General features: G+C 37.1%; 1 protein-coding gene across 2 annotated transcripts in view; it reads left to right on the top strand.

The window, feature by feature from the left end:
- Positions 1–25,414, top strand: part of ITGAV (integrin subunit alpha V) — a 104,572-nt gene that overhangs the window by 25,876 nt on the left and 53,282 nt on the right. For both annotated transcript variants that reach the window (XM_066233419.1, XM_066233418.1), the window contains exons 3-7: positions 13,287–13,378; positions 15,486–15,600; positions 20,221–20,282; positions 22,165–22,210; positions 25,142–25,267. In XM_066233419.1, the coding sequence (XP_066089516.1) occupies positions 13,287–13,378; positions 15,486–15,600; positions 20,221–20,282; positions 22,165–22,210; positions 25,142–25,267 (441 nt within the window). The remainder of the gene's footprint in view (positions 1–13,286; positions 13,379–15,485; positions 15,601–20,220; positions 20,283–22,164; positions 22,211–25,141; positions 25,268–25,414) is intronic.

Here is a 25,414-nt window from a genome sequence, read left to right as displayed (position 1 = left end):
TTCCTCGAAGAATCCTGCATACCTGCATGCAAGTGACCCCAGGCCAGTCTCCTGTTGTGGTTAACACACTCCAAGATCTCTTGTCTCCAAGTAACCCCTGCTCTGAAGTTAACTACTGTTCATATTTGTGCAGGGTCTTTCCCTTCAGTAACTAGCCTAGTCTTTCACAGGCAAGCCAGGGTTTTGAACCGGCAACCTCAGTGTTTCCACGTTGATGCTTTGTTCACTGCGCCACCACAGGTCAGGCTGACACTAACTCTTATACTTCCCTGTTGTGATTATTTTGGGCCTACTGAGATAAATAGAGTAACCTTCTATTTCCAGGTCCTTCGTTATTATCATTTTTAATTTTATTGAATTTATTGGGATGACATTTATTAATAAATATACAGGTTTCAGGTGTATAATTCTATAATACATCATCTATCCTACCTTCTACCTCTGGGTCTTTAATTTAATGACATCTCTAAAGTTAGTTCCTTTGCCATGTTTGGTCAGCTATTCACATATAAGGTTCTAGGGATTAGGACGTGGACATCTTTGGCCAGCAAGTGGACGAGGGGTGTATTATTCTTTTACCACAGTGCCCTTTTCTATAGTTTGTTGTTTGATACCGGTTATACTGCAGGTTACTTTAGGACAAGCACCATGCTTATGTAAGCAGGCCTTGTTCCCTCTCTTGTTCTTTTTGCTTTGGCTCTGTGATTATGAGGAATGCAAATTAGACTTAGAAGATGTAGGCTCAGATTCAGGCTCTGACACTTATTTAAGGTGACCTTGGGCAAGTGACTTAAGTTTGCCAGCCTCAGTTTTTCCCATTTATCCCATAAGCATAATGTCCACCACTCAGGGTTGTCTATGTGGTTGAGATGAGATAATGTCTATGAAGGTGTGGGAAAGCCCTGTCCTTGCAACATGCTTTTGTTTTCTAGGAAGCAGATATTACTAACAAACTGATTATTGCCCTGTTTTCTCAATACTAAGACTTTTCAAAAAGATAGATGATCTGCACTGAGGGGAAAAAACATGTCACACCTGACTTGGCAAAGTCTTTTTGTTTAGAAATACATGTTTGCCAGCATGATTGTTAGTTACGGCTCTTAAAAGGAGGAGAAGCTTTTATATTCCAAATCAGCGAGTAGATGACACCGCACCAATAATATCTGTCTTAGAGAAGGTCAGAAGTCAGATGATTCTCCCGCCTACCCAAAATGGCTCGCTGGAACACTTGGCCACTAGTTCCCAGAAAGGCTTGGCTGTAAGCTCTGGGCAAACCGTGGCCAGGCCAGTCCTCTGGTCAAGAAAAATGCTGTGGAGTATTTTCTGGTTATTACACCATTTTTGTATTTAATAGAAGATAGAAAACATTTACCTGCTCGCCTCTAGCCTCTGTGCTATATAATTTCCAACTCATTGCAATGAAAACAATCAGGTACACAAAAACAGCCTCTCAAATGGGTCTTTGTCTTGGTGAATTGTCGTTCAGACTTGTGTCTGGATATCTCTACAGTTGGGACAGTCCTGCAAATTAGAAAGTTAAAAACAGAGGAAAGTGGTCTTCCCTTTCCTTGTTAATGCACAGTTAATACTGAACTAAAGAACTGTTTTTTTCTTTTTAATGAAACAGTTTCTCTAGATAAAATTCGTCATCCCCTGGTGCAGAATGATACAACTGGGAAGCTGGTAGGCAACCTGGAAATCAATCCATCAAATGTCTTTATTACTAGGTGACTAATGTGCGTGCAGTAGTTGGTGCTTTAACACTTCAGTGTTTTGCCAAAACTGAGTCCATATTACCCTTTAAAGTAAGCCTCTTACCTGCCACTTTGACCTGGCCATACCTTTCTTTTAAAGTTTAACATTGACTTCCCTTTTTTGAAAAAAATCTTAAGCAAAGAGATTTTGTTTTAAAACGTTTGATGCTTTCAGCACTGTTTCCTTCACATCACTCCAAGGAAACAAACCCGCATTGATAAGGCAGTGGCTGTTTCCAAAGGGCCTGTATTCTTTGTGCTGCGTCCAGCAGAACCCTCAGACTTGCTCGTGGAAGGAGGGGGAGACTTTGATTTTCTGTCCCACATAGTAGTGGTAACTCAATAAAGAATACTGTACTGATCCCAGTGAACTGAGCTCCATCTTTTCTTCTGGCTCCACTTTTCTGACTCTTCTTGTTTGTTTTTGAAAAAAGTTTATCTATTTAAAAAGTGTTTTTAGACAGTTCTATAATTAGTAACACTTTCTCATGTTCATAGATTACGATTTTAGAATGTTTTTTTTATCATATATTCACAGATGATTTGTTTTTAATCAGTGACTCCAAACACTTAGGCAACAATTATGCTTCAAGAGACATTTAAAGACACTTTGAAGTTTAGAAAGCAAATATCCTTTTATTACTACAAATACAAGGTGGGATAAAAGTAGGTTTACAGTTCTTATGGAAAAACTTTCACGTACTCACAAATGTAAACCTACTTTTGCCCCACCCTGTATCTAACTGCTGATTAGCAGTGTTTCTTTTTCTTTTTTTCTTTTTTTTGTATTTTTCTGAAGCTGGAAACGGGGAGGCAGTCAGACAGACTCCCGCATGCGCCCGACCGGGATCCACCCGGCATGCCCACCAGGGGGCATCGCTCTGTTGCGACCAGAGCCACTCTAGCGCCTGGGGCAGAGGCCAAGGAGCCATCCCCAGTGCCGGGGCCATCTTTTGCTCCAATGGAGCCTCGGCTGCGGGAGGGGAAGAGAGAGACAGAGAAGAAGGAGAAGGGGAGGGGTGGAGAAGCAGATGGGCACCTCTCCTGTGTGCCCTGGCCGGGAATCGAACCCGGGACTTCCACACACTAGGCCGACCTCTACCACTGAGCAAACCGGCCAGGGCCTGCAGTGTGTCTTAATTAAGGAACTTTTTTATTTTGTTAAGTTGAAATTATTTACCTCCCTTTTTTTTCAGTAATATCTAGATTTTTTTTTTTTTTTTTTTTTAACAGAGACACAGAGAGAGTCAGAGAGAGGGATAGATAGGGACAGACAGGCAGGAACAGAGAGAGATGAGAAGCATCAATCATTAGTTTTTTGTTGGGCATTGCGACACCTTAGTTGTTCATTGATTCCTTTCTCATATGTGCCTTGACCATAGGCCTTCAGCGAACTGAGTAACCCCTTGCTTGAGCCAGTGACCTTGGGTCCAAGCTGGTGAATTTTTGCTCAAACCAGATGAGCCTGTGCTCAAGCTGGCAACCTCGGGGTCTCGAACCTGGGTCTTCCGCATCCCAGTCTGATGCTCTATCCACTGCGTGACCGCCTGGTCAGGCTAGAATTTTTATTTTTTTAATGAATTTTTTTGCAGTGGATATTGTAATGGTTTGACTCTTAAGACATGGAATAGAGAAACAGGAAGGCTAATGCTTATAAACATTGCTAGGAGGAGCTTGTTCAATTTAATTGTTCTTGAATATTAGGAACGAAAACTCCTTTATGTGTGGGAGATGAAATATCAACATAAAGTTAATTAAGAGGGAATTTGGAAGCTTCTAATTTGTATGTGAAGATTAACAGATATCCGTCCACACTGCTGTCCCCTCAGCTTTTCAGACATTGTAAAAATAATACATAATCATTAATTGAAAAAATGAGAAAACACTGAGGCAAAGAGAAAGCAAAAATCTCCCAATTTCACTACTCAGGAAACCAGTGGCTTTAGAATATCTGTGTGTATGTAACGTTTATGTATCTATCTTGTGGCCTGTGTATATACTTGTGTGTGTGTCTGTATGTATGCAGAAATACATAAAATTATATAAACTATTCAAGCTAGCACATACTGTTTTGGATATTTTGCTTTTTTTTTTTTTTTTCTTAAGAACTAAATGCTTTGAACATGTTAAGTATTTGTTTGAATTTTAATTACTTATTTAGAATCAGTTTCTAAAAATGAAATTTAGATGTCAAAGGGATGTGTTTTTTATCATACTTTTGATACATATTTGCCATGTAGGAAAATGATACAACCTATTTTCAAATTAAACTTGACTGTATTCCTAGTCTGTGAGGTGAAACATTTATCTTTTAATTTGCATATCTGATTTCTAGTGAGGTTAAGTCTTTTCTCATTAGCTTTTTCTGGTTCATTTTGTTCTGTACTATCTGTTCTTATTCTTGGTCTATTACCCTACTGATGCATTTTTTTATTTTACATTAATTTTGAACGTCTTTATTGTATATATACATTTCTGTTCAGTGTTGCAGCTACCTGACTGGTTTGTCATTTTTTTTTAAAGCTTTATTTTAATTTACCATACATCTAATTACAGAAGATTTCCATTCACTAAAAAGAAACCTTGGGTTCGTTGTCAGCCACTCCTCTTTGCTTTTGCCAACCCTAAGCAATCACAAATCTACCCTCTATGTCTATGTATATAGTTCTCTTTTTTGGCGATTCATGTAATAGAAAAACACAGTAGACAGTCTTTTGTGTTTGGCAGTCCACTCATGGTGTGAGAGTATCAGTGCTCTGTCCCTTTTTTTTTTGTGCTCAGTAGAGTTCTGTGAACCTGTGTTCATCCGAGTACCAGTAAGTGCACGTTTGGTTTGTTTCCACTTTGGGGTTGTTTCCACTTTTTGGTTATTATGAATAATACTGCTATGAACATTCATGTGCAAATCTTTGTGTGGACATAATGTTTTGATTACTCTTGTGTGGACACCTAGGAGTGGAATTGCTGGGTCATGTAGTAACTTACTCTATGTTTAACTTTTTAAGAATCTACCAAATTATTTTAAAAAGTGACCACAACTGCCTCACCTGCGATGGTGCCGTGGGTAAAGTGCTGACCTGGAATGCTGAGGTCACCAGTTCAAAACCCTGGGCTTGCCTGGTCAAGACACATATGGGAGTTGATGCTTCCTGCTCCTCCCCCCTTCTCTCTCACGTTCTCTCTGTCTAAAATAAATAAATAAATAAATAAAAATCTAAAAAAAAAGGTGACTGCAAAATCTTTCATTACTACTAGCTATATATGAGTTGAATGTTCCAGTTTCTCTACATTCTTAGGAACACGTTATTCTTTGTCTGTTTTTTTTTTGTTTTGTTTTTTTTTTTAATTTTTTTTTGTTACAAACTAAGAGACAAACACACATTAAGCCTACACAGGGTCAGGAGTGTCAATGTCACTGTCTTCTTTTTTTTTTTTTTTTTTAAAGATTTTATTCAATTTTCAGAGAGGAGAGAGAGAAAGGGAAAGAGGGAGAGAGAGGGAGGGAGGAGCAGGAAGCATCAACTCCCATATGTGCCTTGACCAGGTAAGCCTGGAGTTTCAAACCAGCGACCTCAGTGTTCCAGGTCGACGCTTTATCCACTGCACCACCACAGGTCAGGCTCTTTGTCTGTTTTTTTCTTTTTTCTTTTTGTTATAGTGATTTTAGTGAGTATGAAGTGGTATTTTATTGTGGTTTTTTGTGTGTTTGTGTGTTTGTGACAAAGACAGACAGATAGGGACAGACAGACAGGAAGGGAAAGAGATGAGAAGCATCAGTTCTTTGTTGCGGCACCTTAGTTGTTCATTGATTGCTTTCTCATATGTGCCCTAATGGGGGGAGGGGGTTTATAGCAGTCCGAGTGACCCCTTGCTCGAGCCAGCGACGTTGGGCTCAAGCTGGTAAGCCTTGCTCAAACCAGGTGAGCCCGTGCTCAAGCTGGTGACCTCTGGGTCTCGAACCTGGGTCCTCCACATCCCAGCCAGACGCTCTATCCATTGCGCCACCGCTTGGTCAGGCAAGATTTACTATTTATCATCACCTTTCAAATATGTTGTATGTAGTATTATTAACTATAGTCACCATGCTGTGCATGCATTACACTGTTTTAATTGCCACTTTTAGGGGCAATAAATAAGCTCTCTGAGGACCTAAATCATTTCATTATTTTTCATAGAGTTATATAGTAATGAGTGGGGACCAAATGACTACAAACACAGGTAACGTTCAAATATTTTCTAACGGTTTGGCGTTCTTCCTGACGTTCTTTTCAAAAAAGATGACATAATCTTTTTGCTCTAAAGTAGATTCTTTACGTATGAAAAGAAGAAACAAAAAAATTTAGCTTTAGAGTAATGAGGTAACTTTGTCTTAAAAATATACACTCCTGTAATTCTCCAGCAAGTTGAACGTTAAACATTGTCTTTTGGAAAACATCGATGAAATGAGAGGAGATGTCTGCTAGTCTTGGGGCAGAGTCTAAATCTATGACAGTCTGCTCTGCTCTGCTCTGCTCAGGAGGCTTCTGTCTTGAAGTCTTCAGTCATGGGAGGCTGATAAAGTGCAACAGACAAAACTAAAAGCCAGCAAAAATAAACATTACATTTTCAAGTCTCTAGTGACTTACTTGCTAATTAACATCAAATTTCTCTAGCAACATTCTCCTGTATTTTTGAAAGTGATAATATAGAGTCTTATGTTAATTTATATACTACGGGACATTTCTTCTCATTTTTACCATTTTGTGAAATAGTCTTTAGTTTATTTGGAAGATCAGAGCAAATATTCCGAGGTGTTTTACAGCACTGTAGGTGGAAATCTTTGTTCTTTCCTGACTGTGGCCTGAAGAAGCATTTTCTCCTGCCCTGGGATTTTTGCAGTTGTCTGTATTCGATTTCCCTTCTGAATTTGGTGGCATGGTCCAGGCAGCCTGTGGAGTTCCTGCATCACTTGAAATGGTGACTTCCGGGATGTGACTCAAAATATTTACTTCACTTATATGCCCGGGATTAGCTGCCAGTTTCAGCCAGATCGTGAATGAACTTCTTGTCAGCTTGTGTGGAGGCCAGACTTTTCTTTTTTCCCCCACCCACCTCTATTCACACTTCCTCTAAGTAAAATTTCTTCCTGATATTGAATCAAGTGTTTTAAGACTTGATATCTGGAAAACAAATTCTGAGTGGCAAAAAAAGAACTTCCTATTGAGCAAACTTCGTGAAAATAGGGTGATTTGAGATTATGACCTGGTTGAAGCTGAAGGCATTCAAAGCAACGGGTGATAACCTATTTTTTTTGAAGACTGTTGACTAGGTTTAGATTTCAATGTATGCCAATGCATTATATTCACATACATTGGACTTTTTATTTATAATGTAATTGAAAACATTTAATCACGTGATACTTTAATACATGCCTGTTGTTTTGAGGCATATCTAAGTTTTAGTAAAGCTCCAGGTGTTTCAAAGTTACTTTTTTTTAATCAGAAAAGAGACATGTTATCTGATGTATTTTTCATCTTTGGTGCTCTTTCATTGTCATTAAATACTTTTGGGAAGTAGCTTGCCATGTGGAAAAAACTATAGATTTTTGTGCTGCACAATACTTGATGATCAAAGTAAGGCCAAAAAGATTGTGTAAAATTTGTACTTAAATTTTTTTTGGTCACATTTTCTAGCTTAAGTTATAACCCGGTGTCCACAAAGGCAGATATCCATGAATATTATGGCTAAGGATATTTTCTATCCTTTTTTTTTTTTTTTTTTTTGTATTTTTCTGAAGCTAGAAACCGGGAGAGACAGACAGACAGACTCCCGCATGCGCCTGACCAGGATCCACCCGGCACACCCACCAGGGGGCGATGCTCTGCCCACCAGGGGGCGATGCTCTGCTCCTCTGAGGCGTCGCTCTGCCGAGACCAGAGCCACTCTAGCGCCTGGGGCAGAGGCCAAGGAGCCATCCCCAGCGCCCGGGCCATCCCTGCTCCAATGGAGCCTCGGCTGCGGGAGGGGAAGAGAGAGACAGAGAGGAAGGAGAGGGGGAGGGGTGGAGAAGCAAATGGGCGCTTCTCCTGTGTGCCCTGGCCAGGAATTGAACCCAGGACTTCTACACACCAGGCCGATGCTCTACCACTGAGCCAACCAGCCAGGGCTAATTTCTATCCTTTTTAATATAGAAAATAGAACATGGTAGTGATGAAAATCATGTGCTACTTGACCATGGATGGTGGCACCCTATACCTGGTGTATTTCACTTAGCGTAATGTCCTCCAGATCCATCCGTGTTGTCTCAGCTGACAGCATTTCCTTTTCTGTGGCTGAGTAATATTCCACTGTATGTATATACCTCAAAGTCATTTAAGATTTTTTACTGCATTTATTGGGGTGACATTGGTTAATAAAATTATAAATTGCAGGTATACAATTCTATAACACATCATCTGTATATTGTATTCTGTATTCACCACCCAAGGTCAAATCTCCTTCCATCACCATTGATCCCCCTTCGCCCTCTTCTATCTCCTTGCACCCCCATTTTTCTCTGTTCATCATCATACTGTTGTCTATCTATGAGGGTTTTTTTTTTTGCTCAATTCCTTCACCGTTTTCACCTAGCCCCCCACCTCCCTCCCTTCTCACAGTTCTCTGTATATGTGAGTCTGTTTCTGTTTTGTTAGTTTATTTTGTCCATTAGATTATACATATAAGTGGAATCATATCGTATTTGTCTTTCTCTGACTGGATTTTTTTCATGTAGCATAACAATCTCCAGGTCCATTTGTGCTGTCCCAACAAGTAACATTGCCTTCTGTTTTACAGCTGTGTAGTGTTTCATTGTGTAGATGTACCAAAGCTTTTTTATCAGTTCTTCTACTGATGGGCACTTGGGCTGCTTCCAGATCTTGACTATTCTAAATAATGCTGCTGTGAACATAGGGGTGCATATATTGTTTTGAATTACTGTTTAGGTTTCTTTGCATATATTCCTAGAAGTGGGTTCACTGGGTAAATACTCAGTTTCATTTTTAATGTATTGAGGAAACTCCATACCCGTTTCCGCTCCATACTGGGAATGCTGCCCCAAACTGCATTCCCCAAAACAGTGCATAATGGTTTCCTTTTCTCACAACCTCACCAACACTTATTTATTGATTTATTGATGATTGCCATTCTGATGGGTATGAGGTGATAGCTCATTGTGGTTTTTAAATTTGCATTTCTCTGATGTTTTAGTGACGTTGAGCATCTTTTCATGTCTGTTGACCATCTATATGTCCTCTTTGGAGAAATGTTTATTCAGGTGCTTTGCCAATTTTTTAAATTGGATTGTTGATGTTGAGATGTATAAATTCTTTATACATTTTGGATATTAACCCTTTATCAAGTATATCATTGGTGAATATGTTCTATTCAGTAGGTTGTATTTTCTTTTTTTTTTTTACAGAAATCTTTATTTTTTATTTTTTTATTATTAATTTTAATAGGGTGCCATTGATAAATCAGGGTCATTTTCATTATGATGTTTCCTTTGCTGCACAAAAACTTTTTATTTTGATGGAGTGCCATTTTTTAAATGTTTCCTTTTTTTTCTTGCCTGTGTTGATATATCAGAAAGAATATTGCTACTAGAAGTGTCTGAGATTTTACTGCCTATATTTTATTCTAGGATTTTTTTTTTCTTTAGAGAGAAAGAGAGACAGGAAGGGAGATAAGAACCATCAACTTGTAGTGCGGCACTTTAATTGTTTATTGATTACTTTCTCGTATGTGCCTTGACTTGGGGGCTCCAGCTGAGTCAGTGACCCGTGCTCAGGCCAGTGACCTTATGCTTCAAGCCAGCGACCATTGGGCTCAAGCCAGGGACCATGGGGTCATTCATGTCTATGATCTCATGCTCAAGCTGGTGATCTCGCACTCCAGCTGGTGAGCCTTTGCTGAAGCTGGATGAGCCTACGCTCAAGCTTGCAACCTTGGGGTTTAAAACCTGGGTCCTCAGTGTCTCAGGTCGATGCTCTACCTATTGCGCCACTGCATCTGACGTTTAAGTCTTTAATCCATTTTGAGTTTATTCTGTGTATGATATAAGAAGGTGTTCTAGCTTTATTGTTTTTGCATGTATCTGTCCAGTTTTCCCAACACCATTTATTGAATGGAGTTACCCCACTGTGTGTTCTTGTCTATTTCAAATATTAATTGACCATACAGGAATGGGTTTGTTTTCATGTACATATGCTGCTTCTAAAGCTAATTGGATCCTACTGTGATGTCTGAAGCTGGTCACTTGATGTGTTCTGGGGCTTCTTGGGATTCTTGGGAAGGACTCTGATACAGGTCAGTGTCAGATGCTGCCTGTGACTTGTCCTTGGCAACCTGTTTGGAGCTTGGAAATTATCCACAGTTTTTGGCTGCCTCTGCTGGGCCTTGATGTTCATGGGAATGACCCACAATGCTCACCAAGGCGGGGGGAGCCTTTGCAGCTGAGCTATCCCTCTGGAATCTCAGCTGCTGCCCATGAAAGTGGGACTAGCCCTTTTCGCGTCTCTGCCCTTCCTTCCAGACTCAGTGTGGCTTCTTCTATAAATCCTTCTGTTCAGCAAGTCTTCAGTTGGTTATTCAGGTTGATTGTTCTATATTTTAGTTGCAATTCCAGTTTGGTCCTGGGAGGTGTTGTGTACCTTCTACCTACTGTGACACATTCTTGGATCTTCATACTCTTTTTTTTTTTTAATTCATCCATCAGTAGATTTTTAGGTTGGCTCCATGTCTTGGCTGTTTTGAATAATGAAAATACAAATACCCTTTCAAGACTGTGATTTTATTCCTTTTTTTTTTGTATATCTAGAAGTGGGATTGCTGGATCATATAATAGTTCTATCTTTCTTTTTATTTTTTTGAGAGGAGGGGTGGTAGTGAGTCAGACTCCCACATATGCCCCGACCAGGATCCACTCAGCAACCCTCATCTGGGGCCAGTGTTTGAATCAACTGAGCTATCCTCAGTGCTTGAGGCCAATGCTTGGACCAATCAAGTCACTGGTTGCAAGAGGGAATAGAGAGAGAAAGGGGAGAGGAAGAAAAGAAGCAGATAATCACTTCTCATGTGTGCCTTGACTGGCGATTGAACCCTGGATGTCCACATGCTAGGCCGATGCTCTATTCACTAAACCAACCAGTCAGGACCTATGTTTAATTTCTTAAGTAACCTATATATTCTTTTCCATAATGGCTATACCAAGTACATTCCCACCAACAGTGTACCTTTCTCTACATCCTGGCAAACACACACACACCCCACATACAAAATTTGACAATAGCCACCCTAATTGGTGTGAGATGCTATCTTATTGTGATTTTGATTTTCATTTTGATGGTTAACTCATATACACACTTAACTGTTTTGAACTGGAAGCAAACTTGAACTGCCACTTCTCTTAGATTATTGGCACGAACTAGTTAAGTGACATTAACTTAACTATGGGAGGATGGGAAATGTTGGGATTCTGTGGCCTGTTCGGTGATCCGTGGGTCACTGATGTATCTTATTTACAGTGGGAACAGCATGATAAAGGTAGGTTTCCCAGGCAAGCCAATCACTGTTGGGAAATCTTGGTTTTCCTGGTTAAGAGCATCTATTAGCTACTCCCATTTATCCTCTTCCTTCCATCTACTTATAAAACGCTGCCTTTTTGACTGCTGACAAAGAACAAAGATATTTGGACTAGAGATAGAGAGAGGCCTTTGGAATTTGACACATTAAAAAATTTCCGAAACAATGAAAATGTTAAAACAATGTTACAATGAACAAGGTTGTACCCTTCAGCTTACCTATAAGATAACCTGGCATTATTGAAATTGCTCGTTATTTAGTATATATCTATTCAGTCAGTGTTAAGTCTTCAAAATGAAGTTGAATAACCATTGTACTACCGAAGATGGGTGAGATTTAAAGAACAGATTTAACCAAACTTCTTGGTGATATTTACATGTTGGTCTGCGTTCTTAAAATTGACACTCATCTGCTGTATATGTTTAATATACTTATATAGAGATCTTAAGCCAGACAAACTAGAGTTTAAAAATAATTGTCTCTTCTTACCAAAACACTTTATGCGTATGTTTCTGTATTTTTTCCTTGACCAGATCAAGAGCTTTACATTGGAAAGGATTTTTTTTTTTTTTTTGTGACTGATACAGGGAGAGACAGAGAGAGTGATAGGGACAGACAGACAGGAAGGGAGAGACATGAGAAGCATCAGTTCTTCATTGCAGCACCTTAGTTGTTCATGATTTCCTTCCTCATATGCCTTTATCGGGGGGGCTACAGCAGACTGAGTGACCTCTTGCTCAAGCCAGCGACCTTGGGCTCAAGCTGGCTAAGCTGTGCTCAAATGAGGTGAGCCCGCGCTCAAGCTGGCGACCTCGGGGTCTTGAACCTGAGTCCTTCGTGTTCCAGTCTGACACTCTATCCACTACGCCACCACCTACCTGGTCAGGCCATTGGAAAGGATTTTTATATTTTTTTAAAAAAAATTAAATTACAGTGCTTTATATGAGTGCCTGGTACTCTGGGGATAATTTTCTCAATAAGATATCCTGAAAAGAAATGTTTGCTGTCTGACCTGTGCTGGCACGGTGGACAAAGTTTTGACCTGGAGCAGGCATCCCCAAACTACGGCCCGCGGGCCGCATGTGGCCCCCTGAGGCCATTTACCCGGCCCCCCCACCACACTTCCAGAAGGGCCACCTCTTTCATTGGTGATCAGTGAGAGGAGCACTGTATGTGGAGGCCCTCCAACGGTCTGAAGGACAGTGAACTGGCCCCTTGTGTAAAAAGTTTGGGGACCCCTGGTAGGGCTTCCCGGTCAAGGCACCTATGAGAAGCAAGTGCTACAAGTTGATGCTTCCCGCCCCCTCCCGCTTCTGTCTCTTTCTTTCTCTCTCTCTCTCTCTCTCTCTCTCTCTCTCCCTCCCTCTCTCTTCTCTCTAAAATCAATAAATAAAATCTTTAAAAAAAGTAGAGAGAAATGTTTGCATTTCAAATTCCAAACTAATTCTTTTTCCTCCTGGCCACATCATATTTTCTGGATTCTCTTACAATATTACGATGCCACTGGCACCGTCTCGGCCTTGACTTTGGTCTTTTACTCCTGGTCTTTTGCAGAGGTGTTTCATAGCCTTTTATCTTTGTAAATATTTTTGTCACAGGAAGAACTTCTGGGAACACAGTAGGTAGTCATAAGTATTTGTATAATAGTTAATTATCTTAAAATTTAGCAACTGGAAAACTTCAATTACTATTCCTTTTCCCATCTGTATTAAAATAATTGATGAGCTTAATATATAATAACCTTAAGACATTTCTAAGCCATCCTGTATTTTATTTTTCTGATTAGTTGAAAAAAATATATGAGATAAATTGCCAATGTAGTATTTGACTTATCAGAGTCACGCTATTCTTATACCTGGCTGGATTGAAATAAACTCTTGTTATACTAAGAATATATATTTTCTTTCTTATCCCTCCCATTATTTTTTTTAGGCAATAGAGATTATGCCAAGGATGATCCATTGGAATTTAAGTCCCACCAGTGGTTTGGAGCATCTGTGAGGTCAAAGCAGGATAAAATTTTGGTAAGTCTTTTGGATGTTTACTCATAGATGACTTTAGTCAATTTATGGGAAAACAGAGGAAGTTTTATGTTTAAAAGCCGAGAGTAAAACTCATTGTGCTCATGGGACATAGGGTATAAAGAGACAGCTCTGAGCCAAGGCCGCCCTCTCTTGCTCTTCACAGGCTTGGTTTCTGCTACTTCCCACCTTCATTCCTACATTTTCGTTTCTCCCACCTCCCGTGATAGTTCTCATCAGTTTGTGTCCATCCAGCCAGGTCTAGGAATAGTGTGCCTTTGATTAATCAGCCCCCCTGTGAAAATACACTCGCCTGCTCTTTGCTTGTCTTCCCCTGTGCCATGGCCCCATTCCCTTGCTCTTCTTTTCACGAACTTTTGGAAATACTTTCTATAGTAACCATCTCTACTTCTTCAGTTCACATGTCCTTCCCAGCCACTCCAGTCAGGCTCAAGTAGGCACAGCAAAAGTCATCCTTGACTTTCAGGTCACTGAAACCCACTAGTACTTATTTTTATGCCCCCTTAGCACTAACTATTCAGCAAGGTCAGTCGAGCCATTCTTTTTTTTTTTAATAATTTTATTTTTTTAATGGGGCGACATCGATAAATCAGGATACATATATTCAAAGATAACATGTCCAGGTTATCTTGTCGTTCAATTCTGTTGAATACCCATCACCCAAAGTCAGATTGTCCTCTGTCACCTTCTATCTAGTTTTCTTTGTGCCCCTCCCCCTCCCCCCGTAACCACCACACTTTTATCAATGTCTCTTAGTCTCACTTTTATGTCCCACCTACGTATAGAATAATGCAGTTCCTGTTTTTTTCTGATTTACTTATTTCACTTCGTATAATGTTATCAAGATCCCACCATTTTGCTGTAAATGATCCGATGTCATCATTTCTTATGGCTGAGTAGTATTCCATAGTGTATATGTGCCACATCTTCTTTATCCGGTCATCCCTTGGTTTCTGGGCCTCTGTACTTACCTGGTTTTCGTCCATCTTACTGGTTACTTCTTTGCAGTCTCCTTAATGGGCTTCTCTTCTGCTCAGTTTCTAAATGTTAGGGTATCCCTGGGCCCCATACTCTTTAAGTAGATCTTTTTCCTAGCTGTTCCTATCCTGTCCTGTGGCTATAAATATGGAGTGAGGCAAAAGTAGATGTTGACAGTATGCGAAACACAGTTTTTTCTGGTATTATTATTTATGAATTTTGAATTGTTTTCTATTTGAACAACTATAGACCTATCTTTGCCCCACCCTGTATGGCAGGGGTAGTCAACCTTTTTATACCTACCGCCCACTTTTGTATCTTTGTTAGTAGTAAAATTTTCTAACCATCCACTGGTTCCACAGTAATGGTGATTTATAAAGTAGGGAAATAACTTTATAAAATTTATAAAGCAGAGTTACAGCAAGTTAAAGCATATAATAATAATTACTTACAAAGTACTTTATGTCAGATTTTTGCTAAGTTTGGCAGAATAAATCTTTTTTTTTTTTTTTCATTTTTCTGAAACTGGAAACAGGGAGAGACAGACAGACTCCCGCATGCGCCCGACCGGGATCCACCCGGCACGCCCACCAGGGGGCGATGCTCTGCCCATCCTGGGCGTCGCCATGTTGCGACCAGAGCCACTCTAGCGCCTGAGGCAGAGGCCACAGAGCCATCCCCAGCGCCCGGGCCATCTTTGCTCCAATGGAGCCTTGGCTGCGGGAGGGGAAGAGAGAGACAGAGAGGAAAGCGCGGTGGAGGGGTGGAGAAGCAAATGGGCGCTTCTCCTGTGTGCCCTGGCCGGGAATCAAACCCGGGTCCTCTGCACGCTAGGCTGACGCTCTACCGCTGAGCCAACAGGCCAAAGCAGAATAAATCTTTATAAAACAACTTACTATAGTTAAATCTATCTTTTTATTTATACTTTGGTTGCTCTGCTAACCACTCACTATAAAAGCTGGAACACCCAAGGTAGGGACCAGGTTGACTACCACTACTGTACTGCGTAGTCCTCAAGTCAGAGGATTATTTCCCTGAGGGAGTCTAGCTTGTCTGAAGCACTGATTTGTTCAGAGGATTTTTATTCATTGACTACCTCCTGTGATTTCAGGCCTGCGCCCCCTTGTACCACTGGAGGACTGAAATGAAACAGGAGAGGGAGCCTGTTGGAACATGCTTTCTTCAGGATGGAACAAAGACTGTTGAGTATGCTCCGTGCAGATCAAGTATGTATAGGAAGTTACACCAGCTTTTAAGAAGAGGTTTGGGAAGCCTAGTTTGTTAAAAATGTTTGTGTGTATGTATGAGAGGGTATTAAAATTTATAGACATTTTGAGATGTTTGATGACAGCAAAATCAAAACAGTCCAGGGTCAAGCCTGGGTACCTGCATTTTAAACAAATTCTACAAGATGATTTTATTGGATAGTGAACTTTATACTAATATAGTTTTATATTAATAATGATGTTAAAAATAAAATAATTGTCTTAAAAAGCTAGAACTTATATAGAGGAGGGTGAAACATTGAGCTCAGGAATCTGAGTCTGAATTTCTTTGCTTTTACCAATTTCTTTATCAGCCTGTTAGGAAGCTTACTCCTCTTGATAATCCAAAAGATCTCACACCCTTCTCTAGTATTATTTGAAATTTCAAGTGAAATTGATATTGTGACTAAAGATGATTTTGAGAACTCATAATTTTGATTATGCTTTTCCAACCTCTGTACATCCTTTTCCCTCAGGGAGTCAAATCCTTTTGCCTTCCCACCTTAGTTAAATTGGCTATCACTCCTTTCCTCTTTTATGTATAAGAGTAGCTTATTAAAATGCAATCTAGTGTTTATACCTAGAGCACTTTTTAGGCCATTACTTTTTATGTTCTAGTGGTTACCAGGTAAATACATGTAAGACTTACTGCTAAATTCTTTATTTCCATGTTTAACGACTTACAGACACCAAGTCAAAGAATAACTCAGTTCTTAAAACACACCCTGCACAGGACAGAGGAAGTTGGAAGCTTTATCCTCAGTGCAGGACACTATATGTATCACCTGTATGTTGCTATTTTGGTATTTGTGCTGTCATCTTTGTAGTGTGTGGAAAATGTGAGAAATACATTTGCATTTTAAATTTCTCTATTATAAAAATGTCCCAATTATGAGAAGATAATGTATAGCCATGAAGAGTGGGCTCTCATATACCAGGCTTGTCACTTATCATTTGTACAATGGAGACACATGCAAAATCACCTCTAGGATCATGTGATAGGTGTGGAGACTGAGATTCAGACAGCTGAAATAGTGTTTTTCTATGTCTTACGGTGTTGAGTGGTCTAATGAGGATTTGAACCAGGTCAGTCTTATTCCAAAGGAATATTTTCCCTATATTACTAACAATAGAAAATGTTTTCCACTTTAGTTGCCTCTTTATTAAGCACGGTTTTTCTACAAAGAAGACATCCTGCTTTCCACGAGTATAGGTTTGGACAATTCTGATGTGTAAGAGTACACAGAACCCTTCTGAAAGCAAGCATTCGAATGATGATCCCTTGGGAACATACTGCTACGTTAGGCTAGTAGTCTTTGTCATTTTGTCTCTTCAGTCATAAATAGTATTTTTCTCAACATGTATTTGAAGGATTAAAGCAATGTTTGCATGATGCACCTATTACATAATGCTTTCACTTTTATTTGGTTTAGGCACAAAAATTATAAAATATTTAAATCTTATTTTCTAAAGTATTTAACATCCAGATCAGGACAGCAAATTATGACATGTGAACCTCGTTTGTTTTTTTTTAATAAAGTTTTATTGGAACACAGCCACACCTATTTGTTTACATGTTGTTTATATAGGAGAGTTGAGTATTATATAGCCTCTGAGATTATATAGCCCTAAGCCTAACATATTTACTCTCCAGTCCTTTACAGAAAAAATTTGCTGCTTCCTGATCTAAATAATAAAACCTCAAATCTTAGAAAAAGTACTAGTAACCACCTCAAAAAAGCAAAGTGAATGCCTTTCTTCCCAGTAAATCTGGCTTTCCCTATTCCTTAATCATTGTATATGTTTTTACACTCAACTTTTGAAATATTAAGCTACCTATACCCCAATTACCAGAGCAACCTGCCCAGAAAAAACTGCTCACAGGTGGGAATCTGAGGACTGGGGTTATGTTCTTATTTTCAGCTGACAACCTACCTATAGCTATGGCTGCTTCAGTGAGCCACTCTGGGCCTTTGTTTCATTGTTGGTAAAACACTGTTTTGGACAAAAGACTTCAGAGGTACACATGTAGTATTTTGTGTCTTTTTCAAACATACTTCAGTAAATTATGCAACCCAATGATTGACTTTATTTGGGAGTGCTAGCTTTGTAAGGCTACATTGCTAATCTTGGTAACTTTGCTTGTTTTGGTGGTGATTATTTGTGGGGTGTTTTGTTTGTTTTGTTTTTGACATAAAGTATGTTGACACTCTGGGCATGGAACTTTACTGTCTGTAAAAAGCTTACCTTCTGATTGTTTTGCTTTTGGCTCTTTATAACTGTATCTATGACCATTCTTCACATTATATGCCAAATATCTTTCTATTCTAAAAGTGCCGGAGCCACAGATCATATGACTTAACTACTCTTTCAAGTCCATGCTCAGACTGAATCTTTTGTAACTGTCTACTTTCTGATGATATTATTTGTACAGAGGTTTTTCTTCATTTTAATTTCTAGTTGGCTTTTCCTTCCCCTTGATTGTCACTCAAGAAATTGCAAACACATTATTGACGTGAGGTATTGTAGCCTCCTGGTGTCAACACGCCTGGGCTCAAATACATTCTCTCATTTACTAGCTAGTGGCCATGGTCAAGTGCTGAACTTCCATAAGCCTTAGTTTCCCTACCTATAAATTGTGAATAATAATATCTTTCATAGGATTACTATGAAGGTTTAAGAAGATAATGCCAAGGAAAATGCTTTAGGATAGTACCTGGCTCACAGCAAGAGCTTAATAAACATTAGTTATTCTTAATATTATCATCATAATATGTTTATGTATAATTTTCTCAGGCTTAACAAGTAGGAGAAATATAGATTGTCCATAGAAATAAAAACAAAAGCCTTCACTGAAGTAGGTTATAGTCAACATAAAATTCTTAACATTGGCATAAACAGTTTAATGCTCACCTGTTAAGAAAATTTTAAATGTTCTGGGAAACCATATAAAGCATGTATTTGTACAGTATGATAATAAAAAGAAAGGATGTCTTTATAAATAGCCTGAAGTATAGTTCCCCAGATGCAACCTGAATAAAGGAAATAAATGGCTAGTTTGAGGTCAGAGCACAATTTCTTGGTATGAACTCATTAGAGACTGGAAACTCCAGCCCTACATTTTCCCAGTCCCTCTTGGTTAGAAAAATTTACATTGGAGTAGTATTACACTCTTGAGGGCATATATTTTTTAAAAAAATTTTTAATTAGACATTAAGTGTGGAATCTTGGGGCAGTTCCCAAGTTTTATAAATGGGTTCGAAATTTTTAGTAGTAAGAGTATTTGACAAAAATTCTTGTAAGTTCTCCTGATGACTTGACATAGATTATTTTTTGTTCCTGTATTTGGGTGACATACAGTAATACTATAGCATAATTATTTATATATTGTAAAATTGGCTAAAATAATTCTTTGATATCAGTATGATCACTTCATAAGGTATATAAATGTCTAATCACTATGTTATTCACCTGAAATGATACCGTATGCCAACTATAATTGAAAATACATTAAGAAAAATAATTCCTTGGTAACTAAAGAGTAGTGTTTTTTCATTGTTCTTTTTTCCCCCTCAAAATAAAATAAGAGAGAATCTTCTTTTTTCCCCCTCAAAATAAAATAAGAGAGAATCTTCAGGTTCATTCTTACCTCTATTCTAGGTACAATATTACTATGATTAAATTAAATTTAAATTAATTGAACAATTGTTCCTTTCTCTGAAAACTGTGAAAAAAAGGTGGAACTACTAAAGAGTAAAGTGATTGAGTCTGTTATCATTAGGAAAATACTTGAAAAGTGTCATATTTAGAAACATTCACTTTCATTAGACCCCAGTACTAAATGTGTACTAAAATGTGTTGTTAAAGATAGGTTCATATTTTGCTTTTCATAGAACATTAAGCTAGTCTCTAGCTATCTCCTAAAATTCTGAGCTGCATTTTTTTATAGATATTTTTGTTGTTTTCCTTGGCTATAAAATATACATAGGAAATGTACGTATTAGGAATGTATATATCTCTTCTCTGGTACAGAGACCTAGCGACTGTAGGATGATAATAGTAAGAAACACGAATTTCAAATTGGAGTTTTTAACTCACAGATCACAACTCATCATTGTTTTATGAAATCTAAATAGTGGGACATAACCAGTAACTTGTAAGAAAATTGCATAAAATATCATAAAATACAAAATATCAGTATATTGTACATAATAGTGATGTTTTGTGAAATTATATACATATATGTTGGGTTGTGTGGGCTGTGATATAAAATACAGTCTTGCTGTGGTTTGTGGTTAAAATGAGAAGTTTGAAATTCACTATCTTAAGTGTTCTTTCTGTCCCTTATTGCCTGGTCGGGTACTTGAATCCGTCTCTGTTGCCATATCTGGGGAAATGGTGCTGATAAACATACATGCTTACTTTTGTAGAACGCAGGAACTCTTGAAGTGCCTGAGTGAATGAACACTCCCAGAAACTGGATAGTACACCACTTGTGATTACAGTGATACCAGATTTTTCTCTTGTTTTGTGTTGTTTGTTTTTTGGGGTTTGTGTATATTTCCAATCTTTTTATTTTAGAGAATATTGATGCTGATGGACAGGGATTTTGTCAAGGAGGATTCAGCATTGATTTTACTAAAGTAAGTTCTCATTTAAGATTAAACAAGATTCCAATCTACCTTATTCTCTAAATCATGGTTAAAAATTAATTGGTAGTACTTAAGGTTCTCTATAACTATTGCTTGTTTAATAAAAACACGATAAAAATGACCCATGCATTTTTATATTCTTTGCTTTCTGTATATTATTCTCTCCCTAGATGTTGCTTATTTGAAATTGACAGCAAAATGGCAAGGGAGGACAGTAGGAAATCTCCTTGGTAGAGGATAGAAAACTATTATGACCTAATATTTAAATTTCCAATAGGATAAATCTAGAATATTAACTTTCTGGTTTTGATTGAAGCTGATTTTTCAGAAAAGCTATCAGTGGAAACTTTATTACAGAATTAGAGTTTAGTTGCATAAAAACTGAGAAACTTGCATATTTGTCATCCACTGTGTGCCTGCAGGCACCAAATAAAGCTGAAGTAATTATTATAATCGATCTTATATTGGCATTTTATATATTTTTAGCTAAGCTAGAATGCTTTCCAGAGTTGATAGTTTTCATTTTTCTAAAATAAGAATTGTATTTATATTTTCAAAGGAAATTTTCCTTGAGTACTTCCCTTTATGTAATTTTGTATGTGTGATTTTATGTTGGGATGTATGAACATTTTGAATTACAAATTGAGAGTATTAATTACTTCTTAGAGGTCTCAAATATATGTTGATTGATTAAAAAGTAAAGCTTCCTGGGAAAGCTTAATATGGTTTTCTTAGAAAATGTGAGTAAAGAGTGCCTTATAATTAAAATAACAGCAACTACAATCATGATTCAGAAAAACTAATGAAGCTTTCTGTATAAAGACTAGGTACAGATAATTAGTGTTAGCTCTCTTTGCTAACTGTTTTTAATTTACTCAATCTGAAATTTATAATTCAAAATTTACTCATTCAATTTTAAGTAAGCAAAATAAAGAGATGAAGTACATATGTAGTAATTAGGTTTAAACTTGCATGATACATTTTCAAATAGGTATTGTATTTTTTTTACGTGTTAATGTTTTCTGTACCTCTGCTTGTACAATTATAACCCTAGAAATAGTCTCACATGGTGACTAGTCATTGTCTAATTAACTGTTCGCTTTCTTCAACTTATTTCTGAAAAAAAGATGTAATTTTAAAGTAGACAGCTTAGCAGTATCTGTTACATATTCAGGGCAGTAGATTGTCTTTGAAAACTTGAAAGAACTATACAAACATTTGGAGGGGGAAATAATTTCTCTACCTTCCAGCAGAAGAAATTTTCAAAATATTACACTTAAATACTAACTGTTTTGAATTAGATACTTAGTTTGTTAGAGCTGTAGGAAATGCTAGTCAACTGTAACTTATGTGTGTATGTATATATGTGTGTGTCTATATATATATATACTATACTCTGAAAATTTTACCTTTTAACTTCATTCCTGTTTAGATCTGCCAGACACTAAAAAATTTCCCATAGCTGAAAAAAATTTAATGGTTGTTAGAAATGAAGTTTGCCTATATAGTCAGAAATGTAATATACAGTGTTAAGGAGTGATTTTTCCTTATTATAACCCTGTAATACTTTGCAGTAAGAACTTTGTACCAGGTTTGTGAAGCAGCCAAGATCCACATATTCCATGTGTGTGTATACATATATATGTTTATTACAACTTTTTATTTTTGTTTTATTATACTTGAGAAAAGATGTGATAAAAATAACTGAAACTGAGTTAGATGAGTTTGAGATTTATGATTTTGTTTGCTTTAATATGTATGCATATATTCATATATATACACATATATGTAGCTTTTATGTTTGTTACATTGCTTTCAGTTTTTAAAGCTACCTGCTTTTAAATATATATATTTTTTGTTTGATTTAATTTAGGCTGACAGAGTACTTCTTGGTGGTCCTGGTAGTTTTTATTGGCAAGGTAGGTTAATATTATTTAAATTACCCAATAATGACTGTGTTTCAGACTCGCCTGTCTTAATGTGCCTATGAGATTTTTCAAATTATTTTAAAGGAAGAAATAGAAAAATACAATTTAGATGAAGAATCACTATCTTTTACACAGTATTTTTATACATAGTGTTTTATATATAAAAGATAGAAACATAATATATAACACATATATACTCTTAGTAGAAAATAATCTGAATATTTAAAAAGTAAATTATAAAAAACTTTAAAATGACTTAAATAATTCATTTTTATTGTTTATAGTATATACTTCTCCATCTCTGTACCCTGGAGACCTTGATGTAAGCATTAGGAAGTATGTGAGACTGATCTGTAATAGGTAAATTGTGGCATTCTGAAAGCTCATGGTTTTAAAAGTATTTTGAATGTACTCATTCGTATATTTGAATGGTTATTTTCTCATTAATCACTGACATCAAGAATGATTGCTTTGCCTGACCAGGTGGTAGCACAGTGGATAGAGCATCAGCCTGGGACACAGAGGACCCAGGTTCAAATCCCTGAGGTCACTGGCTTGAGCCCAAGGTCGCTGGCTTGAGCAAGGGGTCACTGGCTTGGCTGTAGCCCCCCCTACCCCCGTCAAGGCACATATAGGAGGGCAATATGGAACAACTAAGGTGCCTCAATGAAGAATTGATGCTTTTCATCTCTCCTGTCTGTCCCTATCTGTCCCTCTGTCTCTCTCTCTGTCGCCCATTAAAAAAAAGAAAAAGAATGATTGCTTTGTGTTTGGGGAGTTTTTAAAATAGATCTTATTAAGTTTCAAAAGAATATAAATTACACTGACATTGATGATTGCTATAAAAATAAACACTATATTTGTCAGTTATTCTAGGAGGTATAATAAAATTACCATTTGAACAAATGTATAACATCATTATTTGCTAACTGTTTGAAAATGTGTTTTACGAATTACTAGATACACACATTTATTTAGTCAATATATTCACGTTTATTTTCTGCTAACAAGTGGTGTTGAAAAGTTATTATAGCATTGTCACTCTTTGGAAGAACTGGGAAACGTATGACTGTATTGACTTGCAAGTACTTTCTGATACTGAATTTTATTTTCATATTGAAACTGTGCTTTCTTTACTTGCTTTTTTTGGGAAAACCCATGCTTTTGCTTTATGAAAAGGGATGCGAAAAAAATTTGCCGAAGAAAATAGGATGAAGGGAAAATAAGAAGGAATGAAAAATGGGAATAACTGAAAAATTGAAAGGGATGGCAAAGTATCTCTACTTTGAGATATGAAAAAAAGAAAAATCAGGCAAGACTGGGATCAATATGAGAGGCATACTAACTAAAACTATAAATTTTGAATTTCTATGAATTATACATCTATTGGTAAATGAAATGATTTAGGAAAATTTTACTTGAGTTTTACAGTTTACAGTGGAAACAAAAGTAGTTCTAATTTCATATGAGAAAATAAATAATTATATTAATAGATATAAAGCATAGATTTATTTTTCTCCTTTACTGCCAAGTATGTTATTCACTGGAGGGGAAGGAAGTATCTCATTAACATGTATGGCGAACAAAGATATATTTGTGATTCTCAGTCAGGACTGCTTGTTAATTCTGCCTTTTCAAGAGACACAGCTGTGAACATGTTTAAATGACTTGTTCTTTTAATACCTTGAGAATTGCACAATTTCTATGTATTCCCCTTTATTATAAATTAGGATAAAGATAATATATTCACTGGAGTTCCATTATAAATGGCATATAATATTTAACTAAAAGATTCAGTGACTGGGCAGAGAATATTTTGTTTTAATAAGATTAAGATCAGCAGGTTTCACCCTGAATAAACATGTTAAAATAGATTTTTCTATAGATCTTGGAATCATCTCTGTAAGAACAGAGAAAAGGATAATGATATTTTATTCCAAACAGATGATGAATTTCCCGGTGTTCTTTGCTTCAAGAAATATTTAATAAATTCCTTCCTGTGTGTTAGGTACTGTTTAGGCACGGAGGATAAAGTAGTGACCCAGACAGAAAGTGTTTCTATCCTATCAACTAAACTTATATGACTGGACAAACTGAGACAGACTGAAGTTTTCAGCTATTAGGAAATTCTTTCTGAAAGAGCAGAAATTAAGTGATTGTTTTTCTCAATGTCCGGAGGTGGCATTTGATAAATCAGCCAACCTTTCTTGGGGCGCAGGGTTCAGTCTAATTTTTGTTTCATTGTCTAGATTCCTTATCTACCTAATAATTTATAATTGTGAAGAAAAGTCAACCTCACCAATTCAGGCTGCTTCATAAAGTTGTCCAAATAATTTGTTTTAAAAAGTCAGTTTAGCTCTGGCCGGAGAGTCAACTGATTAGAGCACCATTCCGAAGTGCAGAGGTTGCTGGTTCGATCCCTGGTCAGGGCACATACAGGAACAGATCTATGTTCCTGTCTCTCTCTCTCTTTCTCTTTCTCTCTCCGTTTCTCTCTCTCTCTCTCTAAAAATTAATAAATTAAAAAGAATTAGTTGAACCAATTGTTATCATAAAGGTTTTATATTTAATTACGTCAGTCGATTTTTTAAGTTCTCAATGGATTTGGTTGGCAAACAGCCCTTGATTTTATTATTCCATTTACTTAACATTGACTTTCTTAGCAAATTAAGACATTCTATATTCAGAAATTTTTGTTTATTAGCAGAGACCAATTTTAAGTACTAGTTTAAAGAGAAATAATTATCACATAAGAATAATATATTTCAGATTTAATATTATGAAGGCTAATAATTAGAAATAATATTAAGGCTAATAGTTAGAGATGCTAATATCTAATGCTATTTTCTTTCATGCAGGTGCCATCCATCATTTGCATCATAAAATTCCCATTAGAAAGTTACTTTTTATATGTTTTTTCAGGTCAGCTCATATCAGATCAAGTGGCAGAAATTGTATCTAAATATGACCCCAAAGTTTACAGCATCAAGTATAATAACCAGTTAGCAACTCGTACTGCACAAGCTGTTTTTGATGACAGTTATTTGGGTAGGTAAAACCAAAATATGGATTCATTTTTCTGGAATTGGGGTGGATTTGTCCTGTAATTGCACATGCTACTTTAAGTAAAAAAAATTTTATGTGGAATAGATTATGGGTTTTTTTTAAAAAAAGTATAAGGAACATATAATTTCA

Source organism: Saccopteryx bilineata, chromosome 5 (assembly GCF_036850765.1).
Source record: "Saccopteryx bilineata isolate mSacBil1 chromosome 5, mSacBil1_pri_phased_curated, whole genome shotgun sequence".
Taxonomy (NCBI): Eukaryota; Metazoa; Chordata; class Mammalia; order Chiroptera; family Emballonuridae; genus Saccopteryx; species Saccopteryx bilineata.
Note: the sequence above shows the minus strand (reverse complement) of the source record. Positions and strands in the feature narration are given on the sequence as shown.